The sequence below is a fragment of the Pempheris klunzingeri genome, chromosome 6, assembly GCF_042242105.1.
Source record: "Pempheris klunzingeri isolate RE-2024b chromosome 6, fPemKlu1.hap1, whole genome shotgun sequence".
Taxonomy (NCBI): Eukaryota; Metazoa; Chordata; class Actinopteri; order Acropomatiformes; family Pempheridae; genus Pempheris; species Pempheris klunzingeri.
This window is the reverse complement of record NC_092017.1, coordinates 22,866,233-22,891,436: the sequence shown is the minus strand read 5'-3', so window position 1 is coordinate 22,891,436 and position 25,204 is coordinate 22,866,233. Positions and strand designations below refer to the sequence as shown.

Sequence of the window (25,204 nt, the reverse complement as noted above, 5' to 3'; positions counted from 1 at the left end):
CAGGTGTGGCGGGTTAACTTAAACTGTCTCTCCGTTATTGCCGTCACTTTAACTCTTTTTTTTGTTACACAAGTCTCGACAACATATTTACAGGTATAACCCTCATGTACATGGCTGTTATTATCGTGATGCTTCAATGAGTGAGATTAAATACAAACCTAAACCTGAGCCAGAATCTAACTGTTTACTCATTTTCAGCAGTGTAGGATATTTAGTGACAGAGGACTTGCCTTGACAACAGACAACCCACCTCTGGCTGTTGATCTCTGCTACCACCTAGTGACGCCAAAAATGTAAGACGGCTAACAAGGTTTGGGTCTAAGCATAAAACAGTGCTGTGGCTGTTTGGTTGGAGGCAAGAAAAGCTGCTCTCTACCAAGCTGCTTAAGTCGGTTTAAAATGCTCTAGTGTGTCCTAATTCCTGGCTTGACTTTACATGAGAAATGCAACTGGAAGAAAAACAGCTTTTTAATGTTTATTGCCAAAAATACAAACCCTCAAGTTGCACTGTAATGCACCATAAACTTGATGACATGTTTTGGTTACACCACACATTCATATCAGCCTCTAGGTGGGACTTTTTTACACTCGTCAAAAATGCATGAGAAATATGTACAATATAATCAGTCAATGTGTATATAACAAAATAGAGAGGTCATTGAAAAGATCTGGGAAAACATTTGAATATTTACCATTTTGAATAGTACAAAAATATACAAAATTCATGAATGTAAAACTTGAAAGTAAGATGCATTCAAATGCTAAAAAAAATACACAAACTCAGACTAACTCCTTGTGTTATGGTAACTCTCAATCCCTCATTTCTCATTTTTTCTTGCAGCAAAGTATTTTGTGATTTATTGCTCCCTCTAGTGAACTTAGAAAGAGGAAACTTTCCACATAATTACACTTATAAAAAGGGATATGTAACATAATATGCCTAACAGCATTTGAACCAAAATCTTGAACTGAAAATGTCTTGTTTTGGAATGTTTTGAGGTGCATTCATGGCATTTCAGTTGCAAAAGACAGAAACGATGCCATGAAACTAAAACTAACCATTTAACTGTGAACATACCTTCGCTTGAGCCACAGCATACATGAATCCTCAAATAAATCATTGTGACTTTATTCCTATTAAAGCCTTTCCTTCAGCTGGAGCTACTGATGTGGAACGTGAGCGTAGCTCTGTATCAAATTACAGTGAGTTTTTATGTCAATAACACTGCATATTATACAAAACGTCTGCACCAGGGGAACCTAAGTGCACTTGTTACACTGTACCTTTAGCTACAGCGGACATTGGTATAGATATTGCCTGGCCCCCTTGCAGCAGTGACCTTACAGTCAGATGTGTGTGCAAGCTCAGCCAGAGGGAAGTATGAATGGTTAAGAAAGTCAGTGCATGTGCAGGGTGGGTTACACAATGATCCATCAGTGCAGATAGGGTGACATGTTTGGTAGAGCTCATCCCCCACCCCTGGGCCTTTCTCTCCAACCTGCTTGAAGACATACTTGTTTCCTTTTGGGCAAACGATGGCACTGTCTTTGTTCAGAGTCACATAATCTGGAAAGACGTGAGCCCCAGGGCTGCCTTGTACCTGTTGGGTGCAGGAGAAGCTTCTTTCTGGTGACAGGAGCTGGGTGGATTCCTCTGATGGCTTCCTCAATCCTGAAACCTCATGTTCAGACATAACCTCCACCACAGATGGAGTGGCTTCGTCAGAGTACTGCTTTGCTGTTACCGGAGGATCCTGTAGTGTGAACACCGTTGAGTGAAAAGCTAGACTCCTAGCAACTTGTTTGTATTACTCTCAACTGATAGTCTGTTATTGTGTTTTATCTATTCAATAAAGCCACATAGTTTTGACTGGAAACACAGTTTAAGGTTTGTATGGTAGGATGCAATGTAATGGTTTATGTATTATGCTAAGTGTGGTTGAATAACGTACCCATTTCTGCCCATTGATGTCTGTCAGAAAGCCTTGTAGGACTTTGTCAAGGTTTGGAACCGGTGGCCAAAAATACTGCTTGAGCCGACTATAAAAATACAGAAGATAACACACGTGAAAATAGTCGATGTGGTCAACAATGTGGTAGAGAAAGTCATTAAAAGAACTGTTTAAACATTTTGGGCAATAAGTACACTAGTTAGTAATCTGAAATGATTTTTACTTTATAAAATGACAATTAGATTTGTTTGGAAACCTGCTGAAGTGACTGCAATGTTAATGAGCTGGACGTGGTCTTGCCTCAGGTATGTGACAAACAAGGAGATGAGGATGACAGCAGTTATCAGTATTGAGACAGGGATACACAGCATGAGCAATGTGCCTGTGACAGTGAGAAGAGAACTAGGTTATAGTTTCATGTATCACAGCACAGCAGTGCATCTTCTATACCACCATAAAACAAAATTCAAATTAACTGTGTTCAATTCTCACAAAATAAAAGTAAAAGAAACTAAGACTGCTGCATTGCATTTGTTGTACAAACCAGTGGGGATTACCAAATAAATAAATGTGTTTTACCCTGATTTTGACAGACTCAGTATGAGCTTACTTCTGTCTATGGGGGTAACACCAGTGAGCACATCAGACCAGTCACTCCACTGGCCCGAGTAGATGGATCCAATGGGTTTAGCTCTGAGCCTCACACTGTAGTGGCTACCTGATGGAACATCTAGACATGTGAGAGTCTCAGGACCCATTAGGGATACCGTCTGTGGACACAAAAGTTGGTTTGACATTCAATTTCAGAATCATTAAAACCCATTCTCAGTGATGATGTACTTAATTATTCATGCTTACTCGTAAACACATGACATTTGAACATTACTTTACAGCATCCAGTGTTGAACCAATGTAATGATCATCTTTTTTTTATTTTGTCACTTTATGTAGATATTGGTGCCATCTGGTGGTAATATCAAGAATGACATGGTGTGATAACCACCCGCAGCCTTTATTTGTCTACAAACATAATTTTTGCTATTAGTTAGTATTAGTAGTATTGTACTGCTGAAAGTGAACCTGAAATGTATGAGGGAACACAAAAAGAATCAGAAGGGAATGTAAAAAGATTGAGTAAATACAGATCACAAGGAGAAAACGTTTTCTAACATGGCTCTAGGGTACCATAATCATGAAAAAATACACATTAAGAAAAGCACAGCACTGAGTGGCCGTAAATGACATCTTACCATCCACGTGTCACTCTCTTTGATCTGGTAGCCGACTTCATACTGCAGGTGAGCTGACACAGACGGAAGAGGCGCTTCCCACTTGAAGCACAACTTGTCTTTTTCCAGTGCACTCAGGTGACTTGGTGGGGATGTTTTGACTACAAACAAAAAGCACACACAATATTTCAATACACAAAGCCACGGAGCCACACATTCTCTGAGGTCTGGTGGAAAAAATAAAGAGGTCAAGAGGTATTTGTGGTACAGCTGCTTAGTAATAAAGCTCTCTGAACATCTGCATCTGAAGTGCATTTGCCTCTGAGGAATACTTGCTTAAATTGAAATGTGAGTGCTATAGAAGACTATTTTTAGTCTCCACTTTGTAGAATATCATCACCTGAAGACACCTTAGCTGATCAAACAAATCAAGAAGTCAGGAAATACATTTAGCACATCCAAAAGGAACAAAGAAACGGGGAGCAAAATCTCTCACTGCTCTTGTTGAGAGTGAACTCTGGAGAGTAGATGGTTCTGCTGAGTGGAGCTGAAGAGCTGTTGAGCTTGACCCTGACGTTTCTGGACTCATCTCCATGAAAACTGCACAGGTCAGTTAAGTTCCTGTCAGAGAGGCACTCTGTCCATTCTGTCCAGCCCAATGCCTCACTGTAAGAGTCGCAATATCATCATGTCAAATCACATGAAAACAAAAGTGAACATCAGTGGTGTGTTTTACAAGTATTACCTAACTAAATACGTTTTGTTTATTTTACAATCTGAAATTACAGGAGAAAGTGGACAAAGAGATGAAAAACAATAGTTTGCAGCGTTTGTTATTCAAATATTCTTACATAACTAGTGTTGGCTGTGGAGGATGTTATCAAAAAGCTATTTTGTTCCATCAAAACCTGAAAAAAAACATGCTATTAACTATCATAAAGAGATCTGAGGACTTTAATCAATCCATGTACCTGAGATCCATCTTGTAGAAAAGTTGGTACTCATTCTCAACACCATATCTGCTCGCATTCCACTGACAGGTGATATTTTGCAGGTCAGAGGTGTAGCACATCAGTGAAATATCATCTGAAAGAGACGAAACATTTCTTATTCAACCATTGCATCTGTGACAGAAGAGATCACTGGATGAAATGTTGTGCTATTGCTAATCGTTTGTTTTCCAGCCATTCAGACATTCACACTCGTTTCTCATTTAGACACACCTGCACTTTGGGGAACCATTGCTCGGACAGGGTGCGACCAGCTGCTCCAGTGTCCTGCACTTTTTTTTTTGACACTGACCTGGACCTCAACCTCCTCCCCTGGGATCAGAGAGTCTAGTATGCCACCCTCCTCCACCTGTGGAAATCACAAATGCCATAGACTTTATAATACAGCTTATAGGTCATGAAGGTCATGAATAATACTGAATGAAAAAAATATATGTAAGTGTGATACACATTTGTCTGAGTAGAAGAGAATATACAAACTATTGCAGTAAGCAATCATTAAATGATTCAGTCTCATAACTGACTAACTGGCACATTAATATGGCCCCATAACTGACCAAAGGCAGTAAAAGATCATCAGACTGAGTCATAGATATAAATGATATTTATAAATATTGTCACATTATTAAAATTACATCTAAAAAAAAAGATATAATGCTTTACACTTTATCTTCAATCTCCGATCCGATGATACAAAAAAAGATTTTCCTCCAATCAGTTGACTTTTCACGCTTTATTTTGTTTTTGTATTTATTTGATCACAGCACATATATGAGAGAGGATGGGAATACTTAATATTGTGATTGTTTACATACTAATTTGCTGCGTTGTGCTGTTGCGTACATTTGGTACGATGGACAAAAAGCCCATAATACTAACTCACATGCTGAGCATACCAAATACTTAAATGAGACACACCATATGTGTGTGTTTGATTTCAGTCATTTTAGAAAGTTAATCAAATGATATCCTTGAATAACGGTGTGTATATGTACCTCTTTTGTCTGCCCATTGGAGTATCGAATCCTATAAATCACATTGTGTTGCAAGTATTTGGGAACTCTTGAGTACCATGAAACCTGCAGCTGTCCTGCTTGGCCATTTTGGTTTAAAGACACATTGGATGGGGGATCCAGGAGCCCTAGAGATAAAACAGTGACGAAAAAATAAAGCAGAACACATCAATTATTGAAAATCATTTACTGGTGTTTAGGCAACAGGTGGAATGGACCCATCCTTTTTGGTGCACGACCTTTCTCCAGGTGTAGCACCCAAATTGGGCAAGCTGTCTGCTCCTGTGGCAGGCTCTTCTGGCATGTACACCACGCACTGGGCCTGTGTATTCGTGTTTTCCACAGTGCACTGAGATAATCTATTAATCGCCTGAACCCAAACCCCCCCCCACATGACAAATCCCAATTTAACCCCTGTCCATGCACATTGGTTTTCTGTCTCCATCACCAGCAGCTGTGACAGTTTCATGTTGACTGTTTATATCAACAGCATAAGATCGCCTGAGGAACATCAAATTTCACTGCTGTATCTTGTTGGCTCGTTCTTGGCAGGTTGTCACAAGCTTCAATGAGACTTCTTTTTCCTGCCATGATTTCAACGCACACGCAGCACCAGCCTCAGGTAGCCAGATGGAAACAGACAGGTTACCACAAGGCAAAGTATCATGATAGGAAAGTAAAGCAAATTTAATTAGTTTTGTTATTTTTTAAATGTTTTTCCTGCATGAAAAACACCAACATGAACACCATAAGTGGACTGCTTCATTACCACAAGTGAATTCTTTTAAACAGCATTTGTATAGAAATGAGCTAGAAATGAGAAATAAGCTTTTTGATAAATGCAAGCGGTAGATTTGTGTAGCGTTGATCACTATAAACATAAATAACAACATAAATAAAGTTTTGAATGTAATTGCAAATCACTTTATGGAATCATAAATTACAGCAACACCAACACAACAGAAGAGGTGGTGCGAGCGACATGGTAATGCCTGAGATTGGTGCCAGTACAGAATAAAGGCTGAGATTTACATACGATTTATATTTTTGTGCACAGTTCATGTCTTCTTGACCATGTGACAGAAACACTACTCACACGCTTAGAAGGTTTTACTTATGGATTCATGTGTGTTTTTCCAACTAGTGATCAATCTATTTCCTTTCCTTTCCACATAGAAAGTGAATATTGTAAAAACAAAAGTCTTACAGTTGTCCTCCACATAGACAGTCCGATTGTAGAGGCTGGTGTTGGTGTTGTGCTCCACCACTTCAAGGTATATGTCCACGTGAAAGAGAACATCCGAGTCAGGAAATGACCTGATGTGGAGGAAGGTTCCTTCTTCTGTTGTCTGGACAGACATTTCACACCTATTCTGACCGGGCTCGCTTGATTAAAATAGTTGACAAACACAACAGATATTGAGGTATTAATCAATCAATCAAACTTCATTTGTATTGCATCTTTCACACAGGCAAGTGCTTTACAGGTAACTAATAAAGCAAGTAAAAACACAAACATCTAAAGTAAAAAAGAATATAACCCTTACCAGCCACACATGGTTGATTAGGGCTGGAGAACACAGTTTAAACCTTTTGAATGCAGCAATAACTTGTCTGACTTTTGACTTTTATTTTGTTGGTTGTTTCTCTGTTTAAGTGTGTTCTTGTGCTGCTTGTTGTACAGCTTTTGTATTCATTTGTTTAACACGTGTTTTTATAACATTGGTATGGGTCTGGCGGTCAAAATATTATGTTTTATAATCTGGCCCTGGACAGCAGCCTCTAGTCACTGACAGGTGACCAGATTGGCAGATGTGTGATAGTTGGTATTACAGGAGGTTCTGTCTATCAGCCCGGTGTAGCCGTAGTGGTTTTGGTGGCTGCACTGGTAACTTACCACTGTCCAGCCTTCATCATCTTTCTGTCTATTCATTTGGAGCTATGCTAAGTACTAGTAACTTGACAAAAAGCCAGCTAAACTGGATTGGCCCCAGTTTAAATTATTTGAGACTCTCTGAGGTTCCTTGATTCACAAAGCACAATAGATTTACTGTGTGTAACATACCCATAACCATCATAGATTAAGTCATAAGTCCTGTTGTCCGCAGTCTCAAAAAAGCAGGTGAAATCTTCACCCGTCCGGGTGAAACATTTAGGTTCCTGCTCACCACTTAAGAGCAAAACATCTGCTCCAGAAATGACAAACACAATACACAAACTTTATTTTTTCATTCCCACAAATAAATTGCACAAAACATTTTTCCTCATAAGATAATATCTTGTTACGAACAGCTCAATGGGATGGTGGTTGCTACAAGATAACTTCTACACACAACATATTATCTTGTTCTCACAAGACTTATCAATAACAACAACATGCTTTGGGACTTTAGTTAACACTTAATATTTCCAGTGAAAATAAATGACAAATGAGAAAAATCCAGCTGTTATTTGGACTGAATCAAAATTTGTTCAAATGTACAAAAAGAAATCATTCTTGAGCCCTACCTTCCCTTGACAGATGAGTGACAGTCCCATCCTTGCAACCTATCCCAGACACAAAGCCCACTTGTATCCACAAGCTAATAAGCAGTATCTCCCACCTGCAATGCAAATTCATGGTAGATTGAGACATTAGGAGGATTTATGCACCTTAAACCACCATGGCACTTAAATCAGTCCAAGCACATGCTTGTGTCTGTGCGTTGTGTCTGTTGTGTCTTAAACATGGTCTTGAGTAAGCATTGGTGGGTAGGGGTGGGCAGTCCTGAGGGGTTGGCCAAATGTAACGAGTTGCACTCAGAGCAGGAAGTGCGCTTTGTGAACAGTGAAAGCATCAAAAGGCAGTTTGGCAGGAGTGACTGAGACTAAAAATCAATTAGAAAAATGTTAGTTTCAATTAGATTAACAAATGGGAAATGCTACTGCGGATGAAATCTAGTTCATGTTTCAGTCCATCATCTGGCTGTGTTTGCAGTTTTATCCTTTGGATAAAGTTTCTCAATTTAACAGAGAAGCTTTATCAATCAAGGGTACGCAGGGAGACCACCAACAAAGGCTTTATGAGCTCATTGAGGGCTAAAGGAAATCTACAGTGTACAACACTCAAGTACAGATGACTTGGAGTGCTTCACAAGCTTCAAGTTCCCTGGTGCCCACATATGTCAGACCTCTTCTCTGTCTCTAGTGCCTCCTCCCTAAGAAGATTAAAACTGAAAAAAAAATCATCTTGGCCCTGCTGATTTACCACATCCTGGCATACTGCACAACAACAGGGTACACTAGTGCGATTCTATTCGTCAAGCATGGCACAACTAATTCTGGTTTTTATGTTGATGTCTGTTAAAATAATCCTAATTCTCCAACTAGCATGATTTGTTAACGTAAGATGAAGTTGATGAAGACAAACTGATCAGTGCACTCACATTTAAAAAATAAATATATGTAGCGTGTATGATTATTACCCCTATGACTGCACTGATTGACAACACAGTAGGAGCTGCACAGGTGGAGTTAAAGTTGAGGGAGATAAAAACCTTCCAAAATCCCAAAACCTTCCAAAACAAAAAGTTTCTGTTTCATCAATCTGTCTCAAACGAAAAGGTCACAATAACCCCATTTTATTTTCTATACATTGTTACTTGAGTAGAGACTGAAGTGGCGCCCAACAGTGTGGCAGGGGACATCGACTTTGTTTCTTTAAATTGTCTTCTTGGGAAAAATCCTTACTTGTTTATTCCTTTCTAGCTAACTTTCTGCAGCTGCAGAAAAAATAGCTTAAATTGATCGACGGAGCAGAAGTGTCAAGGAAGCTTGACCCGCCTCGCAATGCTTAAGATTTTTTACATTTAGCTTCACCAAAATAATGATGGAGAATGTCTAGGAATGATATTTGTTTTAATAAATTGTTGTAAAGTTGTAGACTGCAGCAAGACATTGATGAAACGTGAAGGAGCCTAAGCAGATTCCTGGAGGGGTGGCAGAGGGCTAAACCATACGTGGTAGGTTGTTTTGATAAAAGAGGATAGACTCTAAAGTACCCAAATGATGGAAATGAATGATTGATAATTGTAGGCTATTTTTTTTTTCCACATGAATAACATTTGGGATGAATCAAATTAAATGTCCTGCATTTTATTCATATTACAATATGTATCACAAAAAAAGATATCACAATATCATTTATTCCAAATATTGTAAACCCTTAAAATCTTCTTATACTGAAGATTTTAGCATACAGAGACAATGAAACTCATGAGCATGAGATCAAGATAATAGGAAAACATCTCTGCAGATGAGTACGGACCACAAACTGATATAATCTCTACCCATGCTGCAGGGCTTGCAATAGCATCTTAAAGTTCTTGAAACTGTTACCAAGATTCTTTTATGATTTTCTAAGAACTCAGATTTCTAAAACAATAAGTCTAACGTTACCCAGCCATATATGGCACTGCAACAGATGATTCACGGGGAAGAACACAGGATACCAAGCTACCTTAGAGGTATTTTTGAGCCGAGCCAAACTTTGGTTCAGAATCCTTCCTCCCTGAACAGTGAAAACACATGAGCATTGAATGGGTCTGTCAAACCAGGACCAAAAAACGAATGCTGATTTTAAACAAATCAATTTTCAAGTGATTTCACTGACGCAGACACATTTTTAATGTCGAAAAAAAATCATGAGATATTTTGTAGTGATAGGATGTGCTCCTGTCATCTCCGTCTTCATAATATCTTAAGTTTTTAGTCTTGGCTCAGGCAAATAGTGACGTTCAATGGCATGAACACTGTTATCAGCCAATTGGTGCTCTCCCTTCAGCATCAAATGGGAAGCAGCAAATCAGGTAGACAGTAAACAGAGTACTCGTGGTCGTGACTGTGGAAAAGGAGTAGAAACTGGTGGAGTTGTGTAATATTAGTATGCGTAGGTCTTACAAGTATGACTGAATCTGCCATGTTTCACAGATCATCCTAGTGACCTGCTGAAGCTCAGGTGATCCTTGGTCCCACCCATCACAGCACAGCAGCCATCAGGATTATAACCACCAGAGAGCTCCATCACCAGCTGACACTTCAGTGTACCAGAGAGCCTTTATCTCAACTGAGATCATGATCTGGACAGTTTACATAAAAAAAAATATGGCTTTCCTACTGCCTTCATTTCTAGGGAGAGTGTTGGTTTTTTAAATTTGGTGGTCATGGTCCTAGAGAAATATATCATGTTCTCCCATAAAGGTTTTATGTAATCTCACAGTTTAAACAGAGTGAAAAACCTGGGAAATAAAGGGAAATCTCAGAAGGAAAATAGCTGTAGTCTTGCAAATGGTGGCCATGTAAGATCCCCAGTCTTTATAAAATCTTAATCTGTGTCTAAAAGCTGGGACATATATAAAACACATTGCCTGCAGATGTGAGAAGGTGCAGCATTACTCTTGTAAACGTCTCCTGGTCCATGGTTGGCATAATCTGTATACCAGCAAATTCGTCTCTTGTCGAGCATCCACAAATAACATGTGCTTGAGGGAAATAATCCAAAGAAGATCCACAATTCTCAAATCTGCATTTTCAAAAGTAGCCTTACCTTTATGAGCTCACAGGTGTGTTTGTCCCCAGCGTCACAAAACGTGGCAAAGCCAACCTGTGAATCCAATTTTCCACCAGCGGAGCATAGTGGCTGGCTGTGTGAAAGTGTCAGGTTTAACATTTTTACAGCATGCATCTTAGTGGGATTAGAAAAACAACGTTACACTTGAACCTGCTACTGGATACCCGCGTAAAATGGACGTTTCAATTACCCCCAATGATTTGGGCTAACATCTAGCTATGTGAGGAAGTAACCATCTATGCTAACAACCGATTAGCCTGCCAAGTCACACGATGACAATCAAAATGTCCTTATAAACTTCTGGAAAGTTACACTGCCTCAGCTCATGCACAATTAAGCTAACATTTCAGGAAATAACGCCTCCATTTGGGCACTTGAACGTTTCATTTAAGCTAATGTTAGCTTAGTTAGCTGTTTCCGTTAAAGTTAGCCGTGACAAAACGTCACAGCTAACGGTAAGACAGCTGTACGTGCATCCAACGCGCTAGTTAGCTAGCTAGCGTTAGCAAGCTAAACCTACGTACTTGTAGGAGCCACATTTCAAGCTAACGTGATTTCGCATTTATCTGCCCAGACTGATACGAACAGCGGTCGATGCAAAATCAAAGAAATCCGACATTTTCACAGACTGTGCTGCTCTGCTAACACGGCTCTTGCTAACCTATGGAGGTCCACAGGTTGAGGGCAGTGAACGACGCTGTCTGTAAAAATCCTGGATTTCAACATTTCTTTTGCCCTAAAAAAAATACATTTGAAGATGAAAATAAGTTTAGATGTTTCCTCAGATGCTTGTCTTTTCATATCAGTGTGTGATTGAGACAGGACAGGGTCACAGTGGTGCCTATGGGGCAAGAGTTTGATAGTCAAAAGATGGGCTTTCCAGGGGATAAAAATAAATGTCTTGTTCCCATTATTACACACTTGCCTTGCACAGCCGGTGTCTGTCATAGTCTTTGCGTGGGAGACTTCAGGAAGCTGGCCCTCTGAGACCATGTTTGACAGACAGTTTTGTGCCTGTGGTTGGTTTTTGGAGGAAACCCAGTGACAGATCAGCTCTGTGCAGCAGGGGAGCTCAGTGCTCCTCAACTCTCCAGGGACACTTTGGCCCTCAGTATCCTGGCCTGTGGTTTCCCACCAGGCTCACTATTCAGCAGGTCACCAACACCAACAACAAAAACACAACAGGGTAATCTTTGGTAAAGTCAGTCCCATCACCGTCACTGAAACTGCAGATTATAACTGGCAAATGGAACATCTAGTTGTGGTGATGAGTCCAGTCACCACACAAAACCTTTATTCAAGGGGCCATTTAATGAAAACATACTGTACATTCTCATATGATGGATATATTACCATATATGTTGTTATGTTGCATTGTGTTAAAAAATAAACTATAATGGTGATAGCTGGTGTATCTGCCCTGTATTAGAAGCCTTTTCCAAACAAATACTCTGCAGGTGGAGCTTTACATGCAAGATATGAACCATCTATCATGGATGTATTTATAGCCTGTAACTACACTAGAATAGGAGGCTTTGATACATCTATGGGTCCTTTAAAGAGAGACAAAATACATACAGTAGTAGTTACATTCACATGGCAGTGATAGGCAAACAGAAAAAGACAGATTACTTAAATGACGCTGGTTTTAAGTGCTACATTGTGTCTTTCATCCTTTTCTAAGTCTGAGAACTTGAATGTGTGTGATCCACATTGTGTCCTTTATGAAAAGACTTCCCTCTGGAGAGGGAATAAAGTCCAGCTTCAATACCCCACAGACCCTGTGGTGTTTCAGCAAGTCACATAGCTCCTTATTTGCCACTTCTTGTCAACACTCAGAGAAAACGGTCCAGCATTGCAACTTTTGTAAAAAAGCAAGAGGTACAATGTTGTGTCTTCTTTCTGAGACTGCGTTATAGTTACTGGGAGTCAGTATTTCCAACAGCAATCACCTCTCTCCATCCAAGGCCCAGCAATACTCCTCATCTCCTAACACCTCTGATTCCTCCACACAGTGTCCTTTCACAGTCCTCTATCTATAGCTGGGTGGCTTTGGTAGAGCGCCTGGTCCTCCTGTCTTGACGTTGTGCGGCTGGGAGGTGGCAGTAACGCGGCGACCATCCTCGGGACTTCCTCTCGGAGCTACGTGGCACGCTAGGGTCTGGGGGGGCTGGTAGTCAGGCCTCCTCGGCTGTGGCATCTATCCCAGCGTAGGTGAAGTTCTCAAAGAGAGCCATGTTCACATAAGCCTAGAGGATGGATAAAAGCTTGTGATTCACGTCATACTCACAGCTGTAGCATAGACTGTATACAAGAAGTAGAAGACGACAAAACAAGTTTTGTTCAATCCAGCATGATGTTCTTTTTGTAAATTATGGTCCCATTCAGAGTAAAATAAACCATAAAGCAGGATATGCTTTAGGGCGGGACTATCTTATGACTAACCAACCAGATGCAGGTCATGCCTAAACCTAACCAATCAGAGGCAGGGTCTTTGCAGAATGAATGTCACTTTTGGTTCAAAAACGAAGATGGCAATTGCCAAAATGCCAAATTTAAGGTTTCAAAACAGCAGTCTGCAAACCATTAAGAGGCAGCACGGTAGCAATGTCCACTTCTTATATACTGTTTATGGGCAAAAGGGAATTTCTGATTGATTGATTGCTTTGATATTGCACACTTTGTGAGAAGAACTATACACAGTGGTGTCGACAAACCAACAATTTTCAGTAGTTCAGTGCAAATTAATTCCAGTAGCAACACCGATATGTAACTTTTAACCTATTTTAGACTACTTTTCTCACTATCTGATGTGACTATGGTTTTAGTAATGGGCTAACCAATCTTGAAGTAATATTTGAACATTCCCAAGTGGTAACAACAGGACATTTTCCTATACTTTCCTTTTTGCTGACAGTGTGTGAATGCAGCATTACCTTCCTGGCCTCCTGCATCCTGTTTAGCTGGACAGAAATTTGGGTGAAGGGGGGTCTCTCGTAGGGCCGATCCCTCCAGCACTGCTTCATCAGCTCATAGCTGGACAAGGACAGAGAAATTGACATTGACAAACATGGTAAAATAGAGGAATGAAAGAGAATAAGCTCATCATCTGCTACCAAACACTGAATACTTACACCTCATCATCACAGTTTTTGGGTTTCTCCATTCTGTAGCCTTGTGGGAGTTTTTCATAAAGCTCAGCGCATGTCATTCCACAATATGGTGTGCCACCTACACACACAAGAAGGGGAGGAAAATGCACTTATCATCAGTGACTATGAGTAAAGCAATGATGAAGATTGCCATCTGCATAAGGTAAGATATCTTGGCAAATATAATCTGTACTTTTAACTGTATTATGAATTTACATAAATGGGAGCTGATGGGCTCCAAACTACTGGGTCCATGTCAGGCTGTATTCTTACTTACCTAAGCTTACAATTTCCCAGAGGAGAACACCGAAAGACCACCTGCCAGAGAAGATGTACAGACCAAAACAATTTGTCAATTAGGGAAGACATAGAAGGGAAATGGGAAGGATATATAAGGTTTTAATTAGAAACACCTCAACCATAATAGAACCAACAAGTTAATGACTTCATCCTTTGCTGATCATATGGGAGTTAAGGTTTTGTAAATAACCTAGCATCATCTCATAGCTGCTAATGTACATATAAAGTACTTAGTCAAGCTACCCTAAAATGATTGTATCGTGAAACTACAAGTGCCACTGTTACACGTGAAACCTCTTCATTTTCTTGTGTTGACAATGCACTTTATTTTTAAAAATGCATGACTTATTTGAAAATTTTAATCTCTGGGAATTGGGAAACCACCAAGTGTCTCAGCAACATAAAACCACCATCATTCCTGCGATCTGATTAGTGACAGAGTGACAGAGAAAACCACTGAGTGGTAGACGAGGGTTGGTTGTGATGTCAGCCCATCCCTTTATCAATTGTTAATCTCCTCTCTTCCGTGCACTACAATCTTGCTTTGTCTCTTATCTTGCTCTCTGTCTCTCTGTTTCTCTTACCAATGTTTACAACCGTCTCTGACCCTATAGACGGCCTTCATACTTCTGCTAGCTGTCCTATTCTCTTTACAGCTTCCTCTCTGCTGTGTATAAATAGTCTGCAGTTGACAGACCAACGTCTCGGTCTGTCTACTAAACTGTACCCAAGGCTTCCTGGTTGTGCTTATCAGTTACACAGCACACTATTATCACTCCCCCAGTGACAGAGGGATGATTTGTTGTTTTCTGTTGGCAGGCGTACGGATACATAATCAAAACTTCACTAGTGGCTGAAATAATTTTCAGTATGTAACGTCAGAAGCCTGCCATGCCTCTCAGTGTGCCCTAAAAGTTCTCTGAGATGTGTTTGTATTTTGAAACGACTCCACCTGTGGCAGTGAGCGCATGAGTTAAAGTCACGGCTCGTGTTAGCTGAACAGATGAGTTGACGCTGTAACTCACACATCACTCTTGGACGTATACACGCTGTAGTTCAGGGACTCAATGGCCATCCAGCGTACAGGTAACCTCCCCTGAAAACCAAGCGACAGATTCACGTCAAACCTTCTGCTGCAGTATGTTGACATATCAACTTGTTCATATACATGAAGAGTCTGGCTGTGGATGTTAATACTAAAAGATTAATACATAAAATAATCTTAAATCTCTGTTATTAAATGACTGTGGTGCCACAAGTTGATGACGCATGTAGTGCAGCTGCTGTTGTAGTTGATATTTACACATGACTGCCCTCTATAGGTCAACTCACTTATTATCAGACTCTCTCAGCTGCTTTCTGAAAATAAATGATTTCGTTTGGTTGTTGGAATATAATATGACGTGATACTAGAGAATAACTAATGCATAAAAATCTTAACAGCAGTGAGCTAGTAATCTTGAAAATATGTTGTTGGTTAAAATAATGTCTTTGTTTCTATAACAATAAAGTAATAACCATAGAGTGGGTACAAATTGCCAGATATTTAAATGAGCAGACTGAAGATATTACACTGCGCTGCAGAGATCCACTGGTACTGCAACTGATGAGTCTTTTGCTATTTCCCAGAGGAACATTTAGTTACGGCCTACTGCATCTGAGAATGTGCTATATTACCATAACAGATGCAATAGCAGTTGATATCAATAGCATTAAACCACTTGTATTACGGTGGAAAGTCATGAATACTAATTTCTCCCAAACAACTGGTGCCCTCTGTTGGCTGAAACTGAGACAAAATGTATATTTTCTAAAAAACAAAAAGGTGTGAATGATCCTGCAAACTCACCATTGTCTTCTTAACATAAACTTCCTCACCGCGGGACAGGCCAAAGTCTGCTATCTTTGCCACAAGGTTGTCTCCTACAAGGACATTCCTGGCAGCCAAATCCCTGTGGATGAACTAGTACCAAGAGAGGAGAGGAGAGGCGTTATTACTGATAATAATACTTGGCCTAATGTATAAATCCTTTTCAATAAATTTTAGAAATACGTTTAGAAATGTTTATTTTTTATAACAAAAAAAAATGCAGTTTCTGTTCAAACAGACAATCACAATGTTTCTGAATAATCTTCTATACAGTTCCAAAAAGTCCTGTAGTGATAATGTCATATCTGAATCTGGATGATGTAATAGCTCAAGCAAGCATTATAAAATGCTTCTAAATTGATCAAATATATAAACAAGCATCTAATATAATAATATGTTTGGATAATCATTTACATTAACTTTATAAGCAGTTATTACTTTTGAATTATTACACGTTTAACACGGTTGGCTTTATGACATCAATTACAAAACACTGTATTAATTTAACATCAAATGTCACGGGGCAACTTGATGAAAATCCTGTGATGAGAGTTTAAAAACAGAGGCAAAAAAAAAAACTCAAGAAACTGCTCTCATCCATGCAGTTAAATATGAAAAACAGCCACTTATACAACCCTCCTTCTCCACCTACCTGTTTGTCGCTTAGGTAGTGCATCCCCGTTGCCACGTCCACGGCAAACTGCAGCAGCTGCTGGGAGGTGAGGGTGGAAGCAGTGCCATGCTCTTTTGCAAACGCAGGATCGGTCTCCAGCACTCGACTCTTTCTCAAGAAGTCGAGAAGGTTACCATAGGGAGCGTATTCGATGGCTATGTACAAGTAACCTGAAAACACAGAGAAGGTAACATTATATGCTGCATATATAGTTATGTACAGTATTGTATGGAAGTAAATGGAAGTCATGAATATCCTTCCATGATGTTTAATGTTTTAATATGAGATCCAGTCTCACTCATTTAAACAATAAATAATGTATCGACATCACAGGAAAAGCACATGGTGATTAAATGGGGTTAAGGTCACTGCTAATAAACACTTCCATCGTGTACAAGATGTCAGCAACTCAGCCAGACTCTTAACAATGAGAATGTCTTCTTCTTCTCCCCAAAACCTGTATTTATGGCCTTGGCTGGCCTGCCTGCAATAGGCTGGGGAGAGACCCAGTTACAGCTGATAAGGGGCTTGGCCTTCAACACCAGGCCTTTCATGAAATCCTAACAGAGCTCAACCAGATGGTTGAGGCTTTGTTAATAGATGGCGGCTTCAGTTCCTACAGGTCATGAGGCATTTGTGCTTGTTGGAGGAGTTTCATGTTGTTTTCACCAGGACCAGGAGGAGAGTGCCAGCAAAATGCGTTAATACCAATATGTGGAAGGAAAGAATAACAGAGCGATGGACACTGGCTAGTTGAACAAGTGGAACCTAATACAATTACTCTCCCTCTCAGCTACAAGAGGTTATGTCAATCAGGACAAGCCGTGTGTCCTACAGGAACATCTGTCCAAAATGACTTCTTTGCTCACAATGAAACCATGTAAGATTTTTCGCTCAAACTCTCCTGGGCTCTTTGGGCAGGCTTACTTTTTCACTGTATAATCAAATAATGAATGCTCTGAATGATTTCGCGCAATAAAAGTTGATTTAGAGGTTGCTGGCTATTTTGTTTTCCAATCTTTATCTTCCCCTTGACAGATTAGTATCTATCATAAATGCTCTGGGTTCGTTTCTTCCTCCTGTCCTGCCGTTCAGCAATTCAAAGCTGGAATCCCGCTGCACACATGACACGTAATTCTTGCACAATATTAATATCTGAAGAGTGAATCTATTCCAGATCCTTGTAAGATGAGAAAGTATATGAGCTGAGAACAACACCAGGTATCTCTCCCTACTCTTTTTGGAAATTACCCACAGATGCTGAATGGATCGAATGAATGAAAGCCTGAAAAAAACGAGACCAGAAATCTCCCAAAATGCCAAGAACAGCAATTGAGTAACAGCTTATGTTACCAATGCCAGTAACTTTCTCTGTTGCAATGAAGACATTTGAACAGCTTTATTTTCCCATCTTTACCTCCCAGCCTGCTTTCCTCCCTCCCCTCTTCCCCACAACCTCCCTTCCTTCCGTCCTTGCTTCCTTCCTTTCTTTCCTTAAATCATAAAAGGCGATTGAAGATTGTTTAATTCACAAGAATGGGTTTTATTGTTCTAGTTTAGGTTGGGGTGGTGCAGAATATATGTCTTTTTTAATACTTATCACTGAATTAAAGTAAACCCAAGTTAAACTACAGATGTAAACACAGCGAGGAGTGAAGCTCCTCGGAGGCAGGTGCTACTTGAAAGTGAAACCTCTGGGGAGACGCGCTGAATTAGTCACATGCTTATTTTTCAAGGCTGATTTGGATTGGTAATATCCTCACTGGTGTACTCTCCATGCTAGACTTCCTCTCTCATACATTATCAATCTTTGATCAAACAAAAGCAATTCAATTATTCAATCTAGGAGCTATTGGATGTAGCCGTGGGAAAGTGATACTCCATGGTAAGAACTGAGGCTTGGGAAACCTTGTACAAATACATAAATACATGACACAGCAGTATGCTTGTGAGGCACATGGACAAATCAAACAAACTTGATAGTGAAAAGTGCTTCTGGCAGGCAAGGAATATTTAGATTGGATGAAATTTTGTGATTTTCAGGTGCCGGTGACAGAGGATCTGTGTGGATCTCAAGCAGGAAGAATTTAACCTGTTCCTTTACAGTACTACATGCAAGGGGTACAGTAAGTTGGATCAGGATAGGAAAGGAAGTAGGGTAGTAGGATCTGCTCAGGATATTATCTGCAGGACACCAACTACTATATCAGCATAATGTCAAGTGGACATATCTTGAACAAAAATGTACTGGCAAATATATCTAGATCGTTTGAATATTTGGAAAATCTCAACAGTACAGTACATTGATTGATAATCATCACAACGTCTTCAAAAGCCACATCTCAAAAGCACATCAGCATCCATAAAAGCCACTAGGTGTCGCTCACTCACCTCTGTTTTCACAGGCTCCTATCAGGTTGATGATGTTGGGATGCTGGCCTAGTTTACACAGCACCTCCAACTCCCCTGCAAAGTCTCGGTGGTCATTCTCTGAGGCAAACTCTGCAGGAGGATCAGCACACACAGCATCGTTAAACAAAGTGCAAGCAAAGCAGCTTCAGCTGGCGCCTTTGAAATGAAATTTCCACATCAGTCAAAGGATGTGCTGCACTGGGGTTATATTTTCTCTGTGTTGCCGTGTTTGTGCTTGATACATGTACAGTATCTGTGTATGTTTGTGAGTGTTTGCATGGATGTGTGCCAACGTTACCTTTCAGCATCTTAATGGCGGCGCTCATTTTATTGCCATCCTTCTTGATCATGGCTTTGATGACCTGGTTTTGAGACAGTGAATGTTTAACCCTATGAGCAAAAGGCTGTGACCAATGGAGTCAATTTTAAATATTTAGTAAGCCTAAACACCTGGCCAAAGTTCCCCTCTCCGATGACATCTTCAAACTTTATGTCCTCCCACTCCAGGATTGGATAGGTGAGGGGCTCTGGCGTTGGTTTGGGCCTCCGTGTCAGGGTCAGAGTCCCTGAGTTAAACTGCAGAATAGTCTCCTCACCCTGCGGGTATAAACAGTCGTAAGCGCGGAAATAAATACTAATATATTAAAGTTCTCTAAAGTAGGATTTTCTCAAAACACATTTGAGCTCTGTCAGATCAGTTTTGATGCTAGCCGGGGCTCAGAAAATCCCTCAGCTTTCCAAAATTCTGATGAAAAAAGTCTCAAACAAACCCTGGTGCGTTCTTACCGATCCAGACTGGTAGGTGAATGTCCGTCGACGGTTGAGCAGCGTCTTGCGGATGAAGAAAAGAGCCAAGAGTGCCAGCAGGATAGTCACACAGGTGACAGTTACCGATCCCACCACTGCCACCAGCAGCTGGTAACTGTCTCCAGCAGGCCTCCCAACCACACCCTGGGTGGTCGGGATTAAACTCTGAAGGCCTTTTTTGGCAGAGAGACAGAAAAGGAGGACAGAAGGGCAGGAAGATGAAGAAAAAAAAAAACAAGTAAGAGATGTGAATGATTTTCAGATAGTGGAGATAAATAGGCTTTCTATGTATTATTATCCGGGGTAAATCCCTGTCTCTGTGTGGGTGGTCCTCTTCAACACCACCTGGGAAAAGCCAAATATTGACCACAAGTCCAGTAATGTAGAAAATTTCCAGGCATGGAAAATAAATGTCCAAGAAACCATAAAAACCATATCGGTACACTTTTGAGAATATTTCAGCAATCCAGTTTTTTTTTTTTTTGGCTGTACTATTGGTGCCCTGCTGTGAAAACCCAGAAAGGAAAAGCTTACAACAAGGTTTTTATGGTCTGACAGCTCATATCTAGGTCTTAAATCTTTTAAAATGTAAGTTGTCATGTAAATTTGAATTGATAAAACAATACCAACATGTCACGCTTGAAAATGACCTGTGAACTTGTTTTCATTGGGTGATGCGGAAAAAAGGCTTCCTGCTCACCGTCTCCTTGTGTCGTCGCCTGAACAAACTTGCTCCACTCTCCTGGCACTTTGGAGAAAGCCCTCACTCTGAACTGGTAGAGCGTGCTGCTGTTGAGCGCTGTCACATCTTTGGTCGTCTTGTTTCCATCGTCTGTGTCCACCCAAGGGTGAGGGATCCCCTGGCCGACTGGCTGGTACTCTATGATGTATTTAATGATACCTCCATTGGGATCTTCAGGGGGCTGCCACTTAAGCTTGATGGCTGACATGGACAGAGGCAGCGCCTGGATGTTACGTGGGGATGATGGACCTGAGACACAGACAGAATTTTATAGTTAGGGCAATCAACAGTGATTCTGTGAAAACTATATTCTAAAATAAAATGATTGCTCCAGTCACAGGGTTTTAAGCTTGGGTGCTCTGGGAAAGCTTTCATACCAAAGACAAGGTTTCACCAGCATCCAATGGACCTCTGGCAAACAAACTTGTTGATCTCCAATGATTACAACTGGATTATTTGTCGACACCTAACCTATCAGCTGCTTAACTTTTTCTTTTAAAGTGTGTGGGCAGAAAGGGAGAGTCACCGAGCAACCAGCAAGCACCAATCCTACTCTTCTTCTGAGCATTTACAGCGAGTCCAAGAAGCTGTCATCACCCAATTTACTTATCTTGTATATTTCCCGGTGAAACAAAATACTCATGAGCAACATGTACAAGGAGCCTTCCTTGCTGCTTATGAACAGCAGAGTTTCTAGTTACCCTGGCTGTTGATGCGAAAGTGGTAGGGTTTGGAGGGCGGCCCTTGGCTGCAACAGTTGATGAGGTGCACCACCACGGTGTAGTCCTGCTGGTACTCCAGGTTGTGGAACTTTGTGGAAAGCACATTTAGCAGGGTGGTCTCCTCCAGTAGTTTCTCACTGTTGGGCGGCGGCCCGAAGAGCTGCACTAAAAAGCCACTGGCTGTGGCAGAATTAACGCCATTGTTGGTGGGCAGTCGCCAGCGTACAGTGGCATTGCGGCCTTCCACCGAGCTGATGTCAATCTCAGGTTGAACTGTGGGCTCTGCAGCAACAGAGAACACAGCGTGAGCTGAGGGGACTAACAGCTCCTTCTGAATTTCTCTCATTAGGTCAGTCATGCTTCCCCTCAAATTTGCCGCCTGAGGGGCGGATAAAGTACTTAGAAGTGAATTGAATTACCTCAATTTATATTTCAATTGGCTGCTGTACAGGAGTTAGGACTGTTAGCTCACAGTCTGAAGACGTCCAGTTTGATTGGAGATCTGAATGTGGTTGCATGTCCCAAATCCAAACTACATACTAATTCTAAGCAGACCTAAAGTATGTAGTGTGTTCACACGGGGAAAGTGACCAGATAAAGCACACTCAAAACAGTCAGTGTGGATAATAAAAACCCTTGATTTTTGAAGGGTGCTCTTAGTGTACAGTGATGTACACTTTTCTCCCACAATGCACTGCATAAAGGAAATGGAGGAGCTCACAGGTGGAAAAGTTGAAAAGTAACTGTGGATGGTGGAGAAATAGCTCCGGAAACACTTCCAAAAACTAAAAGTAATGCATTTGCTGCCCTTTTGTTAATCAAATCGGCATTAGTAATGAGGAGTTTGTGTATACTAACTGCAAAACAGCGTGCTATGATTAATATATCGCACATACTGTAGACAGTGAGTATGTAGTGTGGCAATGGGACACTATTGGCTCTGTGATTTACCCACAACCTGTCTGGAGTGTTTGGAAAGTGTAGAGATATGACTTTGCACTCCACAGTCCATAACTGTAACTGTTCTTAAAGGCATAAGAGTCCCTAAATACACTATTACAAATAGTTTCTGCTTGTGCAAGAGACAAAAACGTTCCCTTGTAACAAATAAAATTTGTTCCTTTTACACATGGAACTCACTACATATTGCCAAAGAGTCTAACTATGCACTCCAAAACACCAACTTTCCCATCTCAGGTTTTTCCATGAGCTTTTCTGCACTCACACACTCAGATATCCTCTGCCCCTCTGCACCACAATCAAGTCGCTGATTCTGCCACTTGAATTCTTACTATTCTCAAGTAGTTTTTGTGACTCTACAGACAAATGATTTTTGTTACTTTTGTTTTGATCCCAACTGTCCTTTTTAAAACAGTATATATATATATATATATATATATATATTTTTTTTTTTAAGCGAAGAAGTGCCCACAGATAATTTCCTTCCACTTGCAGCTTTCTATATTTGTCCCATACTTGAGTCATTAGGACAGATATGCTCACTGGGGAAAAGGCAACGGGCTCCTTAATGCCTGGGAAAAGCACCACTCAGCAAATTTACTATTAGTCTAACCAAACACAAGATAATAACATTTGCTCAAGTTCTGTGGTCCGGGCTATAGAAATTTGTTCCCAGGCAATATTTCCAGATAAATATACTCATGTGCAGCATGTGCGGGACCCCGATGAACTGGACAGCCCAGTTGTCTGTGGGTCTTACCAGGACAATCGGTCTCCATTATGGCCTCTGGCCCTGGCGCCCCCTCTCCTCCTTCCCCAGGACGACATAGCTGGACACGGACCTGGTAGCGTGTTGAAGGTTCCAAGTTCACCAGCTTGATGGGCTTTTTTTCACTATAAACTGAAAGAAAGCGGATGTGGGAAATGCTGATTATATATGATTATACTTATTATATATATCATATTTTAGTAATTACTGCAGAAATTTTGGTTAATATTTGGCTTAAAACGCATCTATGGAAGTATTACAGATACATAGAATATCCATACTAAAATATTAAAAACACTGAGGTTACAAAAAGCAATTAATTGTTTCACTCTGTAACTGCAATACATTATAACTTTGACTGATCTTGCTTACTACAGTGTCTGCTTTTGCTGCTACTGTGGAATGAAATAAAAGTTACAAAAATCATCTGCTAATGTTGCTTTCTGGGATAAAGGCTGGCAGCATGACATCTCTGCTGGCTTACCTATGATGGAGGACCAAGAGTCTCCGTTCTCCACAGGCTTATAGAGGAGCCTGGTGGAGACGATGGGGCCGTCTCCTCGGTAGGAGTCCACCGGCATCACCTGCAGCTGCTTACTCTTTTTTTCCAGCAGTTTGGGAGCAGTGGTGGGCACAGGGGGCTCTGAGTAGACACAGCAAAAGATTTTTACATTTAAATCTTTGTTTTGTATGATATTTATTTATGTATTTTTTTGCTGTATTATGATGTGCCTGCACACTGGAAATGGCCATAATTTATTACCTTTTCCTCTTTGCTTATCAATTCAAATTTTACTCAGTAGTAACCACACAAACAGACCTTTAATGGTGAGGTTGAACTTGCGGGAGTCCCAGCCTCCATCGGTGTACACCCTGCACTCCCACAATCCTCCCTGTTGAGCACTCAGACGAGGGATCTCAAACATGGCTGTACTTTTATTTGAGTCCATGATAGTGCGAGAGGCCTGAGAGTAAAATACAAAACACAAAATGTCAGCGCAATGCACAGTACAAAAAAAAACAAAAAAAACACATTTCCATTTCCTGTGCCTATTTTTGCTGCTGCTTGGATTTGCGCTAAGAACGTGGTCACTGTGAAAAATGTCTTGTTTCTGTGGAAAGTACTGGTACAACTCTTCATCAGATTGTTTCTACTATAAAGGGAAAAGCACAGAAAGAATAATACAGAAACTGAACATGTCACTTACAGGCAACACGTGGTAAGTGCTGTACTGTGGAGCGATACGGCCTTATCTGGTCAGGACATTATGCTGTTGACTTCCTCAGAGTTTGACTCAACCTTGTGATCATCAGCCCAATCTTAAAGGCACAATGCAGTTAACTTCATTCTCTAGCTGATGTTACAGCACCTGACATTATTCCTGGAGGTCCACAAACTCCTTTATTTATTTTGTTTAACACACATGACTGTACGATTAGCTTGGAACTAAAACCAAGCCCGGCCCTCTGCAAAGAACAATAAAACTCTGGGTATCAGCGCTGCTAAAGCACTTATTAACATTTATACACAAACAGAGATGTAAAAATAACAATTCAAAAGTAATACTAGTTACGTAATGCAACTATTTCTCGTCTGGTTGTCTTGCAACCTCACATTGACAGAAACCAGGAAATTGTTAACGCCCACTAAAACCACAACTATTTCTGTATGGAGTAAACAAACATGACACAACGTGTTAATAAGTGAGCTTTAGAAGAGTTGGCAGGTGTATTTTTGGACTTTTTGGACTGTAGTAAAGATTGTGCTTCCAGTCTTTACAAAGAGAAACTGATCACCTCTCGGCTCCAACTTCACAGTGAACACACGTTAGTAATATCAATCTTCTCATCTAACCCCGGCAAGAAAGTAAAATTAAATAAACAACAAAACAAAATGAAATATGCTAATATGTTAAACTTATTTCTTTCTTTTTCACCAAAAAGTAAAATGAGCTTATTATTTAAAGGGTACAAGGACAAACAAA

At 40.5% G+C, this 25,204-nt stretch overlaps 2 protein-coding genes across 4 annotated transcripts in view; both read right to left on the bottom strand.

The window, feature by feature from the left end:
* Positions 1–450: 450 nt before the first annotated feature.
* On the bottom strand, positions 451–7,856 carry mpl (MPL proto-oncogene, thrombopoietin receptor). The gene is made up of 12 exons (XM_070832473.1): positions 7,713–7,856; positions 7,270–7,390; positions 6,412–6,590; positions 5,187–5,332; positions 4,405–4,540; positions 4,153–4,267; positions 3,678–3,847; positions 3,203–3,342; positions 2,563–2,722; positions 2,253–2,334; positions 1,953–2,040; positions 451–1,754 (listed from the first exon to the last, which is right to left on the bottom strand). Exons 1-12 carry the CDS (start codon positions 7,837–7,839, stop codon positions 1,287–1,289), a joined length of 1,932 nt encoding a protein of 643 aa, XP_070688574.1. The 5' UTR covers positions 7,840–7,856; the 3' UTR covers positions 451–1,286.
* A 3,676-nt stretch (positions 7,857–11,532) lies between these two features.
* tie1 (tyrosine kinase with immunoglobulin-like and EGF-like domains 1) overlaps positions 11,533–25,204 on the bottom strand; it is a 31,151-nt gene continuing 17,479 nt past the window's right edge. For 2 of the 3 annotated variants that reach the window (XM_070832300.1, XM_070832299.1), the window contains exons 9-24: positions 24,040–24,184; positions 23,704–23,862; positions 23,211–23,351; positions 21,470–21,772; positions 20,727–21,017; positions 20,006–20,199; positions 19,670–19,816; positions 19,518–19,581; positions 19,199–19,309; positions 16,787–16,977; positions 16,114–16,227; positions 15,290–15,360; positions 14,242–14,282; positions 13,947–14,043; positions 13,749–13,848; positions 11,533–13,061 (exon numbers count right to left, since the gene is read on the bottom strand). In XM_070832300.1, the coding sequence (XP_070688401.1) occupies positions 12,990–13,061; positions 13,749–13,848; positions 13,947–14,043; positions 14,242–14,282; positions 15,290–15,360; positions 16,114–16,227; positions 16,787–16,977; positions 19,199–19,309; positions 19,518–19,581; positions 19,670–19,816; positions 20,006–20,199; positions 20,727–21,017; positions 21,470–21,772; positions 23,211–23,351; positions 23,704–23,862; positions 24,040–24,184 (2,241 nt within the window). In that variant the 3' untranslated portion in view covers positions 11,533–12,989. The remainder of the gene's footprint in view (positions 13,062–13,748; positions 13,849–13,946; positions 14,044–14,241; positions 14,283–15,289; positions 15,361–16,113; positions 16,228–16,786; positions 16,978–19,198; positions 19,310–19,517; positions 19,582–19,669; positions 19,817–20,005; positions 20,200–20,726; positions 21,018–21,469; positions 21,773–23,210; positions 23,352–23,703; positions 23,863–24,039; positions 24,185–25,204) is intronic. The other variant, XM_070832301.1, reaches the window with a different exon arrangement.